The sequence below is a fragment of the Argiope bruennichi genome, chromosome 9 (assembly GCF_947563725.1).
Source record: "Argiope bruennichi chromosome 9, qqArgBrue1.1, whole genome shotgun sequence".
Taxonomy (NCBI): domain Eukaryota; kingdom Metazoa; phylum Arthropoda; class Arachnida; order Araneae; family Araneidae; genus Argiope; species Argiope bruennichi.
The window spans coordinates 27,282,814-27,300,972 of NC_079159.1; the positions used below are offsets into that span (position 1 = coordinate 27,282,814).

General features: G+C 29.1%; 1 protein-coding gene across 1 annotated transcript in view; it reads right to left on the bottom strand.

Moving 5' to 3' along the window:
* LOC129984682 (glutamate receptor ionotropic, NMDA 3A-like) overlaps positions 1–18,159 on the bottom strand; it is a 332,243-nt gene that overhangs the window by 24,454 nt on the left and 289,630 nt on the right. The window contains exons 8-10 of the mRNA XM_056094615.1: positions 8,316–8,462; positions 6,482–6,615; positions 2,421–2,568 (exon numbers count right to left, since the gene is read on the bottom strand). Coding sequence (XP_055950590.1) covers positions 2,421–2,568; positions 6,482–6,615; positions 8,316–8,462 — 429 coding nt within the window. The remainder of the gene's footprint in view (positions 1–2,420; positions 2,569–6,481; positions 6,616–8,315; positions 8,463–18,159) is intronic.

Genomic DNA, 18,159 nt, shown 5'->3' on the forward strand with positions numbered 1-18,159 from the left:
AAGATACGCTGTTATGTTGAAAGAATAAACAAGCCGATGGAATTCTAAATTGCTTGGAGTATTATTTTAGTTTTAAGAATTTAAGATGCTCTGCAAGCTATAGTTTGAAACTTAAGAAAACGGGTAGTTTTCTAGAAAACATGCAAATTGTTGGATTTCAACAAAATGGAATGAGGTAAAAGATGATAAGAGGTCATATTTACATTTATTTGGTGATAGGATAAACTCTATTTTCAATAGAATTGTGTAGCATAAAAGCCGTAGATTAGTCTCAAAATTGAACGAGCCAAATGAGGAAAACATACAAAATCGGAATTTTAAAAAAAGTTACACAATTTTCAAAAACACCCTCTTCTAATGTATTAGAAGAGGGTCTAATGACCCTCTTCTAATACCTCTTCTTCGAAAGAAAATGTATTAAATAGAACGCAGGCCAAGGCCTAGTAAAAAAACTCCCGAAATGCGATCATGTTATTTTACTGCGTATCTCCCTTTTGCGGTATAAAATCTTCCAAAAGTAATAATCTCTGGTTCCTAAAACGAATAGTATTTGTTCTGAACTTACTCTCTATCGCTGTTTGCAAAGCAGTTATAGTCAGTTGCAATGAATAAACTTGTATCACTACAATTTTTATAAAATTATTATTACAGTCTATAGTAATTGCAGTCTTTTGTTATTCATATATTTAAATTTAATTAACTAACTTCTCCAGCAAGTATATTTCAAAGAATTGGAAATATGTTTTAGATAATAAAAGAAACCTAAAATTTTTTAGATTATTCTTATCAAGTAAGGAATTCAGTTCCTATTTCGTTGTATTCCAAAAGACATACAAACTTATAAGTAAATGAAAATTCATTACTTTATAGGTAATACTTAATCTTATTCCAAAACTGAATGAAAATAAATTAATTTCCACATTAAAATGAAAAGAAATATAATTAATTAGAAGTTGGTTAGACATAGTTCACCTTAATAAGAGTAGTACTTTCTGGTAATCTATACTTATAATAAAGCTCAATGTGTGTGTGTGTGTGTTGGCGCTCTACAGGCCAGACCGTTTGACCTACAGCTACCAAATTTGGTAATGTATACCTTGGAAGTTGGGAATGTGCACCTGGGGTTCCTTTTTTCAAATTTTTAATTAGAATTTTAATTATTAATTGAAAACTAACTTTCCCGCCAAAAAAGTCTTCCATTTTCCCCACCGCCAACTTTTCCGCCAAAAAAATCTTCCATTTTCCCCACCGCCAAATGAGTAAGGCTTCAGTTTTTTTTTCTCCCAACACTAATGAGGCTAGGGTTAATATTTTTCGGCGGATTATTTCAAACGATTCTGTTTATTTTCTTAATGTTTGATGCATTTAAAATTAAACATTGTTAATTAATCGATCTTTCAGATTCATTCTGAAGTACTTTTGAATTCAAATAAAACAGAATAAAGGAAATTAAAAATTTCTAATCCGCATAGCGTTACCCCAACTGGCGTAGAAAAAATCACGTATTTGCGTTACGTAACTGGCGTTGAAAATTCACGAATGCGCATTGTGTTCTGAATTCCGCATTGTGTTGACAATTATTATCAATAGATGCGGACTGGATTTAAATTATTTTTAGGTTCGTTGTATGCTTTAGTAATTAAAATGTATTTATGTTAGTTATATATTTTTTGTATATGCTTATAGTTTTAAGTACATCGTTTTTTAAGTAGTTTTTTTAAAACCTGTTTTCAACCGTTTATTTTAAACCATTCGTTTTATTTTCTTAGTGTTTGATGCATTTAAAATTAAACATTGTTAATTAATCGATCTGTTCATGATGAATCTAAGAAAATTTTGTTGACAAATTCTTGAGATATTACATAAATTAAGAAAGATATTCTTTAGTGCCCATAAAGTTTAAACGCTGAGTGACTCTGTTTTCAGTAATCAGATTATAAAAAAAATGCTTTGTTTCAGTAAAACATATTACTATATTTTAATTGCAGATTAATTCTTTCCACTTTAATTTAAAGCATAAATTCTACGGGTGCTAACAGAAAATTAGAGAGATACATATTACGTTATAACTGAAGGCCTTTATAATATTATGAATGAATTATATGACAATCAAAATTTGAAGTTTTAAAATATTTTGATTAAGAAGCTATTAAAGTAGGAATTGTATAAAATATTTAATTATTAAAATTTTAACGAACATTAAGATTGGCGAACCGGCTGGTCGCCAAAGGCGGCTAATATCAAAATAAAATTTCAACCTTTCGAAAAAAAAAATCTTAATTACTTCTGTGCTATGGAAATGAGTCCACATACTAATATACATTATATATATTTGTAGAGATAATTTAAAAATGCACCTCTTCGTAAATATTGCATGTGATTTACAGACTCATAATCATACATTCTCAAGCAGAGCTTACTTTCAGCCTAAATCCTTTCTGCATGCCCACAGCATATGCATCGTCAAATATAGATTGGCCCAGCAAATGAAGGCTGCATCCCGGATCGTTGCCTCTGAAATAATCCAACACCACCGTATCTCCAATCAGTACTCCCAGTTCGCCACGTCTGGAATGGGAAAATTACAAATGGAATATATATAATAATCTTCTGCAGGAAGTTATTGTTTCAGCAGGCTAATATTCAATCTTCACAATATGTTTAAAGGAGATACAGATTGCGTCGCAGAATATATATTACTGCAATCCACACATGTTAAATCAGAATAACTAACATTTAAAGTGACTTAATGAAAGGAATCAGTTAAGGAGCTCTGTTTATTCGCTTAAAAAGCTGTTCATTTCAATTGCTAGGTGACTAATTGGTTGAATATCAATTAAACAAATTTGACAATATATTCTAACTGTAAGAAATATATATAAAATCAAACTTAATATAGAAATTGAAACAAGAATATAATATCTTGAAGGAGCAATAATGAATATATATTATACGAATTTGTAATATTACTATCCAGGGCAGTAAATCTCCAGGTAAGGAATATAATTTTACAGATATCTTAATGGATATCGAATCAATAACTCCCAATATTGTTGACAATCTTGGCGCCATATGGTGAGTTTGAATTCAAAATTAAGATTCCAGAAACTACAAGAATCTTAGAAGTATTTTCATTAAGACTCGAGTTATATCGTTTTTTAAAATCTTCTATGTCTTATCTCAGAAACTATACAAAGCCAATAGTTATAGCTGATGATTCAGTCAGTAGTAGTGATTATTAACCCAATTGAGATTAGCAGACTAGTCGAGAGGCGTGAGTAGTTGAGCGAAGTCTCTCACCTATGAGGTCTCTCTGAGCGCTTTGTGCTAGAGGTTGTTTATTATCTTTTTTGCTGCTTATGTGATACTGTTTACTGCAAACATTTTCTTTATGTCTATTTCGGTCGCGTTTTGTTGCTGCGTCTTCAATGTTTTCTTGTAGAATTAAACGTTGCTAACTTCTGGGTCTTTTCTCCATATAAGACTTTTGGATTATTTTTTTCAAAAAAATTGTCTTTGGCTATTAACTAGCTGATATATCCAATATTGCTTTGAATGAAATTTTTGCCTTCTTAATAATGCAAAATTGACTAATAAATTGCCACTTACCCTTCATTAACATTTTCACGTCCATGTGTTAGCATTTTTTGCAAAGTTATTTATTAAAATGTGCAAATATAAAGCACAAAATTACTACAACTGAACTTAACTTCTACTTACAATACAACTTAATAAAACATCTACTTTTTATGAAGTAATATATGTAAATAAATGTCGTTTTCAAAATGTGAAGTTCTTAAAAAATTATTAGCATATATTCTAGTTTAATTAAATTTTTTCCATTAAACTTGTTTTAAAAATTAAATAATCCATTTTAGGAATATTTTGCATTAATTTAATTTCTCTGTTTTGATAATAAGTAGCAAAAAAAGTTCCCCAAATGTAAAGCAACTTTGCAAAATTTATGTCCAAATTTGTGTTTTTTGCTCATTTGATGTGAATAGGCGTATATGACATCTGGTGTAACATACTAAGTTGGTATAATTAGACGTGAAAGAGTTAAAATCCTTCTCATACTTCTGTATTTGTGAGTAAAATTTTAACAAATATTTATAACAAAGATTACATAACAAATATTTATAACAAAGATTAAAGTTAATGCATATGAAATCAACTGTTGAAAGCTACACTATAAAAGTCTCATGAAAGAAAGTAAAAATGTATATATATCAGTTCTTGATGGCATCGCAATACAAATTTTTTCAATTGTCGGTAACTTTATTTTTAATTAAAATGATATATTTTATCATATCTAAGAATTTTAAATTCTTTTAGCTTCTTAAAAAATTACAAACTCCTTAGAAATTGTCAACTGTTCTAAACAATGTTTAAAAAAACAGCAGAAATTTATTTTTTCTATAATTATTAATAATTTAAAAAAAAAGACACAAAATGTAACTAACCATCGTGACTGGTGTATTTATAGATCAATTAAATTATCATCGATTATTAAAAACAAATGGTCAAATTTTGATTAATTTTTAAATAACAGCACTCAAAACAATATTCAAGTTAAAGAGACTGTTTTAAATGTAAATACAGCAAAGAAATTATATTTAAAAATCTCTCTTTCCCATGTTTTAGCTATTTTAACATATAGCTAAAGTTAGCTAATTTAAGCTAATTAAGCTAGTAAGCAAAACAAATCTTAGTTCTGTTGTGACTTATGGGACTTTACAAGCCTACTGACAGTTATCTGTCAACGATTTAAGTGGAATGAGCGTCTCTTGTTTTCTCAATAGCGCCATCTAGGACCAAGAGTATGACTTAGTACTCACATGTCACAACCCTTTTTACGGGGCGGACTTCATTCATGCATTTCATTCACTCATCCACAGATGGTAATTTAGACCTGAATCAGAGAACGATCACCTCTGAACCAGTTCCCCCCGTGGTATTACTTTCGACATGGATGACTGTGTGACCACGAAAGATTTATACGTGCGCCAGCCACCACACACACACGGAGAGTTTTCGGCCTGCGGGGTTCGAACTCACAACCCAAGGGATACGAATCCAACGCCCTACCAACCAGGCTATCAATTCCCTTAATCTTAGTTCTCGTCATGTTATTTGTTAATACAATACTATCGTACACCCAATGAAAACATAGTTTTTAATTAATAAAAAATGAAATCCTTCACTGGAAAGTATCTACTAGACCATGATCAGTATATATAATTTTTATAAAGCCATTATCTATATATAGTTTGTATAAAGCGATGATAAATGTCTTATCAACGATATGCTTTTCAAATATGTTAAATTTTGAGAAATTATTGAGATTGAGAATTATTTTGATCGATTTTTTTTGAAAGAGGAAATAAACAAAACGCCATTACTCTTCTGCTGAAGTAAACTCTTTATTTATTTATTTTTTTGACTAAATCTTCGCGAGAGTGTTTGCTTGTTTACATTTTCACAGAACTTATCCACTGTTTCTAACAAGATTACAAAACTCGTTTGTTGTTCAAATTGGTTTTACAAAATTTGTTTGTTATGAATACTGCTTTTATAAAACCTTTTGAGTTGTTTACTGAATTTTTCAATACTTTTTATTGATGGCTTTCACAATTTTTGTGCCTTTTATAAATGTACAAGAAGTTGCATAAAAAATATGCTCATTAACTATTGGAGTGAATATCATAGCAATGTAAACCATTTCTTATTTTGAAAGAGATTTTAGATTTTTTTTTTCAAATTTAATGTTTGTCAAGGGAGCATAAAAATGTAGTGTAATAAGCAAAACACTTAATAAGTTAACTGTTTCGACCTCTTCGGAAAATGCGCATCTAAATTGTGTCGCAAAAATTTAGCGATGACTAGTGTACTCGTCAAACAGAGTATGTTTAATATAAAATTATTTTGTAATGAAATGACTTTTATTTTTGTATTTCAATAATCACATTTATTTATTCACATAAACTAACATACATTTTTTGCATATGGTTAAAAATATTAATTTATTATTTTAATTTGCTATGAAAGAATGGTATTGAGCAAAGCATGGTACAACGCATAATAATCTTTTATTTGTTCCTTTAGTTTCGATTTGAACTCAAAATATTTTAAACATCTTGAAATTTACAAATAGGTTTGAGTTTTCATTAAAATTGTAATTCAAACTGCAAACTGTCACTACTTATTACTCTTGACGAATAAACTCGTCATAACGCAAAATGTTGTACTGTTTCCATGACGAGTATACTCGTCACAAACAGTTAACTGGTTAAAAAGAAAAAAAAACTTTCGAGCAAAAGGAATTTTTAAAATATGAAATCTATTCCATATTGAAGTCTGAACCAATTCTAAAAATCATAAAATTTGTCCATTTTGAGAATTATAAAGTGAAAGCGTTAATCCATTTTTTTATTGGTTTACTGCCATTTCTGAAATTTTTTCTAATTATTTAATAAATTACCTCAATTTCTCGAGACCTTCCTCAAGATCAGCGAATCCATATTTCTGAATATGTTGCCAAAGTTGAGGATTTTGGGCGTATATGTAGGACTCTGCAGCGCTTCCTTTAGCTGTCCCAGTTCTCTGACTTAGAAGCTGTAACACAAGTTAGATAATTCAGAGCAATTTAAAAATATGCAGCTTGATTAAATACTTTTTATTATAAGAAATTATTTTGTTTTTATTTATAGTCAATACCATCTCAAATCTCTACAAATAATAAAGATGAATTTGTGCATGTTTGAGTGTCTTTATTCATTCTATTTATTATTCTCCAACAGGAAGTAATGATGAGAAATAGTAGATAATAGTAATCTCCTATGTCACAACAGTGAAACAGTTCTAAATATGATAATAATGTTTGCAAAAAATATTGATCTATTTGAAAAAATTATAAATTTAAATATTAGTAATAGATATTCAGTGTAAAAAGATATATTTTAAATAACAGTTGCTCAATTGTATGTGTTTCTTTCTATAATCCTATGACACGTAGACGTACATTTATGGATTTAACGACGCAATATCTCATATCTTTCTTCTTACTGCAAATTTAATTCATCATTGATTGTAATATAAATTGTCCTATTGTTTCGGAATACCGTAGTTTGAAAGATTAAATCAAAATGCTTCCAGTTTTTTAAAGGAATTTTACTCATAGCTTATTCTGATTTAAGGTTATGGCAAAGTAGAAAATGAACACAAATGTAGAAATTTAAAAATAAATTTATAAAAGGAAAATTTTATATTTTATTCTTAGATTGATGATACACATAATTAAAAATGTGCATCATCAATCAAAATATCATCAGTGATAAATTCAATTATCATTAACTTTATTTGTACATAAATTAAAGACTGTATATTTTGGTGATAAAACTACATATATGTGTTGATTATTATATTTATATTATTCATATTTTCAAAAGCATAGCTAATATATTTTATATTTTAATATATATATATATATATATATATATATATATATATATATATTAAAAGTTTCAACAATTTTTAGTATTTCATAAACTTTCCACCCGAGACTTATAATCAATATTTAAGAAACAAAATAAATAGTTAATGAGTAAGATATCTTAAAACAACTTCTCAAAATGGCCATACAATATATTTTTAGGAAACAGAACTACCACCATTCAATTTACAAAACACCTAAAATTCAAACTTTCTTAGATATAATTGATACTTCTTTTACAGAGAACTCACAACAAATACTAATAAGTTGTCTTTAATTATTAATAAAGTCGCCTTTAATTTAATATACAAATACCAGAAAAATAAATGTGCACTTTGGGTGCCTTTCTCTCAAACGACTGAAAATATAGTAATCATCTATAGAAAACATTACATTAAGCACTTGTATATAACAGAGAAAATAAGAAAACGATTGTCTGATTTATAGTGATTAAAGGAAAAAGAACAATATTTAATACATGCACGAAAAAGAACTATACAGCTCCCTTTAACCCTTTAAAGCGCCATTTTTGTCTAGTCATATTATGTTAAAATATTTTTAGGCTTGAAATTAGAATAAGAAAAGGGATTCATTTAGCTTATTAGATAAATTTAATTTGATTGATTAATTAATTTGGTTAATTAATAATTAAGTAACAATTCAAGACACATCATTTTGTCTGATATAAAGAACTGAAGCATCAAAGCTTCTGACTTACTAAAAAAATTTGTCAGAACTTATGCCAACCTACATAATTTCATACAAAGATTGATAAATTCGGTGGGAAGCATACTTCCCACAGCCCTAGAAAGGGTTAACTTACACTAGCATCATGAAAATCGTACACTCGCAGATGGAAAAATAGCCCAGCAAAATGGGCCGCGATGTTTGCCGTGTAGGAAGACACAAAAATGACACTGAAGCAACCCCACAAGTTGATCAATACTTTATTTGGCCATGATTTCGGAGCCTGGAAGAACAATACACCTCATTAATATATTATTAAAATATCTCATTTATATAGAAATGACTTAATATACCTGGTTAATTTAAGAATATTATAAATCAAATAACTCATTCATATAAACGATGACTTAATAATACACCTCGTTAACAAAAGAGTATTATTATAAAATATCTCATTCATGTAAAAATGGCTTAATAATAACACCTCATTAAGATAAAATCAATATGATTAAAATATCTCATTCCTATAAAAATGACTTAATAATACACCTAATTAATGTAAAAGTACTATGAATAAAATATCTCATTCATATAAAAATGACTCAATAATACACCTCATTAATGTAAGAGTACTATGAATAAAATATTTCATTCATAAAAAATAATTTCAATAAATTAAAAAATGTCATAATTAATAATGTAAAGCATTACATAATAAAATATTATATAGTAAATATGTTATTTCACAAGTATGTTTGAGTTAAGGGAACTATCATAGCATTGTTTTATATATATGAATATTACGTACTAAAGAGAAGGCGTTGCAATCTTGATTAGAGTTCAAGACTTTGTGCAATTTCCACGTTTTAAATTTCCTAAGTTCGAAAAAAAAAAAATACTACTCCGTTATGTTATTTTAGCTTACGGACGACAGTTAAAAAAACATCTAACTTGACTGATTATACAAGGTACGAGATCGTTACAATAAACTTGTAGAATTAGGTTTAATTTTAAATTAATTTCATTCATGGGTAGATTATTTAATGATTTACCTATTCGTATTACAATTAAAAATGCAATAAACGAACATAAAACTTTTTTTCATTGTGCAAAATATATGACATAATTTATAAATAGTAATTATTATGCCAACACCAAATCTCAGAAGCTTAAAAATTCAATGCAACACACGGAACTAAGACTGGTTAGAAAAAAAAAAAAAAAAAAAAAAAGACAGCACCAAGAAGAAAGAAACATCTGATAAAAATGGGAACCATGCATTTTTTTAAGCTTTAGTATTTTTAAAAAAACTAAAATATGGTGATTAAGTTGGCATTTGGGTGCTTATGAGATATATTTGTATTAAGAGGTTTCGAAATGATAACTGAAATTGCCTTTTCTTTATTGTTTATTTCTAAATAAATAATAAATCCTTAATGCTTGTTGTTTATTTTTAGCATGCCTCGTTTCACAATATTTTGAAATCTACACCACAAAAATCCGGTATCTGATAACGAATGGCAATATAATTTGGAAACATTTGGTTTCTAACTTATGTTATGTGATTTTTTTTTTTATGTATTTGCTCTGTTTTCTGTAACAACCCATTATATTTTTCCTTTTTATTTTCTTGCTTACATAGCTTAGAGAAAGCATAGTCATTGTCGAAAAATTCGAACTCGAGGTTTTGACAAATCTCCACGTTTGAGACAACTCTGAGTTCGAAATTTTTTTTTGAAAAATGTCCGTCTGTCTGTCTGTGTCAAAGATAACTCACAAACTCTTTGAACTAGACAGATGAAATTTGATATACGGTCTTTATACAAAAGTTATAGATTTCTATTACATTTTGAGCAAAATCTGGTCGGAGAAAGTCTGTTTGTCCTAGGGATGACGAAAATTTTCAGAGCGGTTATTACGTAATCAATATCAAAAAGTCACGAATACAAGTGATCAATACTTTTCAAAGAGGGATGTGATTCAAATCCTTCATACGATCTTACTGATGATATTTCGATTACAAGTTTTGGATCACGATAGAAACTAACAATCGATAAGATATCACTGAAATTTGCCGGAGCGGTGACTTTACTGGAAAGTAAGAATCGATACGATCTGTCCAATGGAAGTTCTCGAAAGAAATCTGTGATTGGATTGAAAAGTGAACGGACCAGTTATTGGAATTATCGTATCGTATCATTGAATTGCATATCACTGAAATTTATCGGAGCGGTGATTTCACCGGAAAGTGCGAGGCTTCCCTGGAAAGTGCGAAATCACCGTTCCACTTTACGGGAGTGACCGATATTCGTATTTGATGATGCACTATTCCATACAGATAATTTTTTATTGCTCGTGACATGATTGACTTTGATTACATGCACTCTGTTTACTGTTGGCGCCATCTATTGGTAGAATATAGGACTAAAGTAAACATTTTAAAGAAATGACATATATTTTTAACTCATCTTTTCCAGAAAATGGTTCACTCTAATAAATAAATTAAATAAATAGTTTTGAGAAAAAAATAAAATTTAAGAGGTAAGCTGAAACAGATAAATTAATTCAATCACACGTTAATTAAATTAGTAAATTAAGTATTAATTACAATTAATAAATTTTATATTTAATATTAAGTAATAATTTTTTATTAATAATATGATTGAAATAACAGATATTTGGAACGCATATTTAAAAATAACAATAGCAATATTATTTGTTATTCAAAAAATCGTGGATTATGCATCTCTAGTTTGTCCGGCTGCTCGAATATAAATAAATACAGTAACTACAAAACGAAGAGTTTGATTTTTTTTGACGATTATAATATTTTCCCTGTATTTAATACGCGAGAAAGAAAAATAACTAGTTTTGTAAAATTTCATAAAATGCTTCGAGCCGGGAAGTCAGCTTAATACTAGGATAAAAGATCTTATAAAGATTGACATATCATAGTGTAATCCAGTTATTTTTAGCTGCACCTATACCTGCTGCATCTAAAACGAAATTTATGTAGTTTAGTATCTCCAGCGAGTTACAGACTGTTTTCGCTCCAAAAAGATATGTATTCTTGGATCTAAAGAGGTTTCAATACCAGCAGCTTTACTAAATAAAATATACTGAATTGAAGCCTGCCACTTCTTTCACATCTTTTGAGTATTTTCTTGGAATAAAAACTTCAAGCTTTCGGGGCTCTGGAGAGACTCCATATTTATTCGGTAAGCCTTTTCGAAATCCTCATAAATCGCTTACCGGGGGAAAAAGTGTGGTCTCCTTTAAGTTTCAAGATTTCTTTCAAAAATATTTATGTCAGTCTTCCATTATTTATTTATTTTTTCTTCCACCAAGTTCTTCATTCTCGATCGTGTGACAATCGCAAATTTTGGATCGTAAATTTTGAATACAGCATTTCCATCTTTCGGAGCCATTTCTATAATTTACGGTCTGCCTGTAATAGAATTTCCATGGCTTGGCAATATAAAGAATTGGAAAGAGTTGTTAGTTTCCGCTTTTAAATCAAGTGGCAGACTTTAGTATGGAACGGGTGCCGAGGATAGTCTTTTATAACCGACTGGAAGTTATGTTTTTCCCATATATCTTTTCGATGCATTTTCGCTCAGTGTAAAAGACACGTCAAAGAAATATTTCAAAAGTGTTTTCTACTGAGCTTCAAAATATTTTCACTATGTATTGGTTATTCATTTTTTTAGAGGCAGTGATAATTATTAATCTATGTTCATAATTCCCATAATTTTCAAATATTAAAATTTGGTTTTAAATCTTATAACTTTAAACGATATATATATAAATTTATTTATTCCGTGTATTTCGGAAACTGCTCTAACGATTTGGATCAAATTTTTCATTTAGACAAGGTTTTGCTTTTTAAGTTTATCTATACAGGTGTCTTTCCTGACAAAACGCGATTTTACAGAAAAAAACATTTTTTATAACTAAATATTTGTATAAGTATATTCAACTTCCGCTTATAAATGTGGGTAGTCTAGTATAGAGGCCAGAAAAATACGAATCACGCGTGTGCTGTGAGTCCTCGAATCGAGCCGTGCTTTTTGCTTCATTTTTTACTAGTCGCCTTTGGCGACCAGCCGGTTCGCCAATATTAATGTTCGTTAAAATTTTAATAATTAAATATTTTATGCAATTCCTACTTTAATAACTTCTTCATCAAAATATTTAAAAACTTCAAATTTTGATAGTCATATATAATTTACTCATAATATTATAAAGGCCTTCAGTCATAACGTAATATGTATCTCTCTAAGTTTCTGTTTGCTCCCTTATGCTTTAAATTAAAGTGGAAAGGATGAATCTGCAATTAATATAATAATATTTTTTACTGAAACAAAGCATTTTTTTTAATAATATGATTACCGATAATAGAGTCACTGAGCGTTTAAACTTTATGGGCACTAAAGAATATCTTTCTTAATTTATGTAATATCTCAAGAATTTGTCAACAAAATTTTCTCAGATTTATCATGAGCAGGACGATTCATTAACAATGTTTAATTTTAAAGGCATCAAACACTAAGAAAATAAACAGAATCGTTTAAAATAATCGGTCGAAAACAGGTTAAAATAAACTACTTAAAAAACGATATACTTAAAAGTATAAGCATATACAAAAAATATATGACTAACATAAATACAATTTAATTACAAAAGCACACAACTAACCTAAAGATAATTTAAATCAACTCCGAATCCGTTGAAAATCAGTTGAATTCGTTGTCAACAATTAGAACACAATGCGCATGCGTGAATTTTTCTACGCCAGTTGGGGTAACGCTATGCAGATTAGACATTTTTAATTTCCTTTATTCAGTTTTATTTTAATTCAAAAGTACTTCAGAATGAATCAGAAAGATCGATTCATTAATAATATTTAATTTTAAATGCATCAAACATTACGAAAATAAACAGAATCGTTTCAAATAATCAGCCGAAAAATGTTAACCCTAGCATCTTTAGTGTTAGAAAAAAAAAAAAAAAAAACTGAAGAAATACACATTTGGCGGTGGGGAAAAATGAAAAGATTTTTTTGGCGGGAAAGTTAGTTTTTAATTAATAATTAAAATTCTAACTAAAAATTTAAAAAAAGGGACTCCAGGTGCACATTCCCGACCTCCAAGGTATAAATGTTCCAAATTTTATAACTGTAGGTCAAACGGTCTGGCCTATAGAGCGCCAACACACACACACACACACACACACACACACACACACACACACACACACACACACACACACACACACACACACACACACACACACACACACACACACACATTAAGCTTTATATAAGTATAGATTTATGTATTTATATTTAATAATTTTCCTTTTTAAGTTTATCTATATAGGTATCTTGTATCTTTACTGATGAAACTCTATTTTACACCAAAAAAAATTATAACTAACTATTAGAATAAGTATATTTTGAACTTCCATTTAGAAGTGTGGGCAGTGTAGTATAGTGGTCAGAACAACATGAATAGCGCACGTGTTGCGGGACCTCGATTAGATTCGAGCCTTTTGCGTTATTTTTTATTTATACATTTATATTTAATATTTTTCATTTTAAGTTTGCTTATATAGGTGCCTTTCCGGCGAAAACGTGATTTTGCGTAAATGTCCCCACTGTTTCATAACTAACTATTAGAGCCTTTTTTTTCTGCTCTCATGCTGACAATGTCTTATAGCGCCATCTCGGACCTGATTTCATCATGGTAAAACTGAGTGTAAGTTCAAAAATATAAGTATTGATAAATAAACTGAAAATTGATTACTGTAATATAGCAAATTATTTCAAATAACATGCTAAACTTAGTGCATTCATGATTTTTTAAATTTATTTAAATGATTAGTTCATATGTAGGCAAGATTCAAAAATATTCATATGTAATTAGTATGTGATTCGTATATCTAAATATTTTCTCTGAAAAAACCCAACAGGCGGAGCGAAATTCGGTTTTACAGATATTAATAAATAAATCAGAGGTGAAACAAGTGGACAGGTTAAGGTTTATCTTACTCTGATATAAAAATCATTGAGGTCTAAGCAATCTAATAAAATATACACGTAGAAAAATAAGAAAGATGCACGGGTAGTCCTTTTTAGATGAACAATATTTTAAAGTTGATTTTTGTATCTTAATTATATCATACTCTTCTTTCACATATTTATAAAATTGGGTGCACGTCTTTTAAAATTGTAATGCAGAATCAAAATTGCTTCAATTGTCACTACTGATAGCCTGTTTCTTTTGTCTGATAATCAAACTGGCATTAGAGAAAATATTCCCTCCACATTTACATTGTGGCTGGAATAGCAAATATGTATTCGCTAGCTTAATTACTATCTAGTATACGTAGTATAAAGAAAGCATAATTATAATATAGTATAGTATAATATAATATTGACGAAAGTATAGCAATCGTCAAAATAAAAAAATAAAAAAAAATTAAAAAAAATCGAACACGAGATTTTGACGAATCTCCATATTTTACTGAATTCGAAAAATGCATTTTTGGAAAATGTTAGTTTTTCCGTCTGTCTGTGACAAAGATAACTAAAAAATGCTTTGAGCTAGGCGGTTGTAATTTGGTATATGGTGTTTACACCAAATCTGCAGATTTCCATCAAATTTTGAGTAAAATCTGTTCAAGGATGTCCGTTAGTTTGAATATAAGTTAATACGATAATTTCAAAACGAAGAGAGCTAGATAGATAAGATTCGGTACGCAGATTTAAGATCTTTAGTGTAGATACCCATCAAACTTTGAGCCAAATACAACTAAGGGTTGACTGTCTGTCAGTCTGTACTTTCAGAAACGTGTAAACGCGATAATTCAAAAGCGTAATGACTTAAATATATCTCATTTTGGTATGGGAGTTTGTGACTGCAAGTATAGTCTTGTGTGGAATTTTTGTTTCAAATGGTTGTGAAAAATGTGTCTAAATCACAAATTCGATTTTTGGATACTATTGTCGCATGCTAGGGATTAATCGCCAAAAATTCGCCAGAGATGACATTATAGTTTCAGTAAAAGTGCTAAATTCACGCCAAAGGTTAAATTTCGCAACTATTGTACGCCAATGCCATGTAAATCGTTCATTGCCATGGCAAGTTTATTAGAGAATGTGCGAGAATTTTTTTTGGAGACCCTCGGTTATTTATGATGTATTATCAGTGTATTTTGTATTTGTGAAAAATTTCAGCTATTTTTAATTCATATTCGATTTTATAGATATTTTTCAATTTTGATCGGGAAACTATTCTATATTTATTCTATTCTATTTTTTCTTCTTCCATTCTATATATATTCTATTCTATTTTTTTCTTCTATTCTATCTTTATTCTGTTTTATTTTTCTTCTTCTATTCTATATTTATTCTGTTCTATTTTTTCTTCTTCTATTCTCTATTTTATTTTATTTTTTTCTTCTTCTAATCTCTATTTATTCTATTCTATTTTTTCTTCTATTCTATATTTATTCAATTCTATATTTTTTTATTCTATGTTTATTCTATTCTATATTTATTTCCTATTCTATATTTATTAATTTTATGCCATTTTTTAGGATGAATGTAGCTCGTTACTAGTCTAAGAGTTAATATTTATTGAGCAATGTAGTGAGTGAACACATGAAAAGATGGCGGGAAATTGCTGCTTGAATTCGTCGGCAAGGAAAAGGAGGGGGGGGGGGGAATGGAAGAAACAAACAAGAATTGCTGATTTTTTTTTGAAATGATTAATTTCTATGCTATAAACTATAGCTATGTATGTACTGATTGACCCCTAGAATTTAATTTTGAACTTTAATAAAGAATAAGCTAAGCCACAAAGAAAGTTTTAAATTTAATTTACATTCAATATTTTTTAGAATAACATACTATAAATAGATGAAGAACATATGATTTTAGCGATAAAATCGTTATCAGAAACGCCTTTTCTATTTAATTTGATTAACTGGTGTAGTACTGAATTTCCATATTTTGATGCAGCATATTTTCCAATTTTCTGTCATATAATAAAAACATTTCCAAACATTAATTAGCTTGAGAAATTTAATTTTGGTTGCATTTTTATTTTTTTTAAAAGAAGCATTTTATGTATTTGAATTCTTTTAGGAAAACACATTTAGTAGAAACGTGGCTAATCCGTGAATTTCAAATTTAAAAGTTGTTAATCCTAGTTATTTGATCGAAAAGTTCAAAAGCGGTCGTTAAAAGATGGCCATTTAGATAAGGATATGCTATGTAGTGGCAGAAGTAATAAGTGAAGATTTATCTGTTGCTGCTGTCAAACAATGGCATATTTAGAGCAGTGAGGTATGACCCTTTGAATGTGTAACAATCACGTCCATTTTCCGAGCTACCACTTTAACAAGAGTTATAGTCGAGCCATGTAACTAAAGATTTACAAGCCTTTATTGTGTCCAAGCCCGGATTAAACGATATAAGGGCGCGTAGTAAATGCAAGTTTTGGATGCCTCTTTTCCTCTATATAATTTACAAAACCAAGTATTTTTCTTATTGATTTTAAAATTATCGTTTTTTATCAGCTATTATTTAAAAGAATTAAGAAAAATGGAAATAACAAAACATTTCTATCTATTTCAGTTTCAAGAGATTTATTTTTAATATCTTGCCTATAAAAAAATCTTAACTTAAAAATAATTTTAAACAATATAGCAATGAAAAATTAAAGTTTTTAATTAAAAAAAAATCGAAATTTTCTAATTCAAAATTTACCTGGGGTTGTTGACTTATGAATCGGCCAACCAACTTAAATCCAGTAAATGGTAGTACTTTTAATTAGTTTAGTACTACCATTCCCACTGGTACTCCCCTTAGTACTTTTAATACTTTTACTCCACTTAGTACTCCAAATTAGTACTTTTAATAAATTTATTTAATAAAAGCTTACTTTTAATAAAGATGTTACCCCGCCAACATAAAATAATGGATCTTAGACAAGATCTTGAACGCCACCAGTGCACAGATTTTTACTTTCACTCCTGAGTTTTAGTTTAGTTATATTAAAGCAACACTAGGACTATTTAGGAATGGACGTCGTAATTTTGAATCGCAGTCAGATGACGAGGATGACACTTGAGCTGGCATCCCCTCTCCAAACTTCTACACCACACCAGGGGCATTACGTTTGGCCACGGCGGATTATAAAGTGCACGAGGCCCTATTACACGACGATTCTTCATTTTAATCGGGCCTCGAACTTGAAACCCTCCGGTTCCGAAGTCGAGAATTTACCATCAGGCCACCGCTACCCTTTTCACTCTTGAAAATTGTGTGCTTCGTAGCATAGGAAAGAAATGGCGAATAAATTTATGAAAGATCGATTATTGACATGAATTCAGCGCTTTTATTGAATAAAGAATGTAATCTTTGACAAATAACAACTGCCATGCGTTTTATACATAAAATTCAGAAAATCGAATACGTATTTTGGACGCCTTTTTTTAGACCGATTGAATTCAAAATTTGACATAGAGGTGCAGGTGTAGTAATATGAATATCATATCAAATTTCATTAATTGAAGGTCCCATGTTTTTGATTTAGCACGTTTACATGCATGAGAAAATAGAGACATACAGACGGGCAATCCTTTGACAGATTTAGCTCAAAATTTAATAAAAATTTACATTTTAGAATAAAATTATCCTTAATAAATTAATAATTTAATAAAAATTTATATTTTTGATACTAAAACTGTTAACAAAATTTAATTTACACAACTTATTGCGTTTTTAATTTATCACCTTTACATGCATTCAAAAGTACAAGTCGACAGACGGTCAATCTCTTGGCGGATTTGGTTTCAAATCTGATACAGATTTATATCATAGATGCTAAATATGTGTACCAAATTTATAGATCTAACTCTTTCCGTTTTGCAATTATGTTGTACTCTAACAACTAGACTTTCTTTCAATG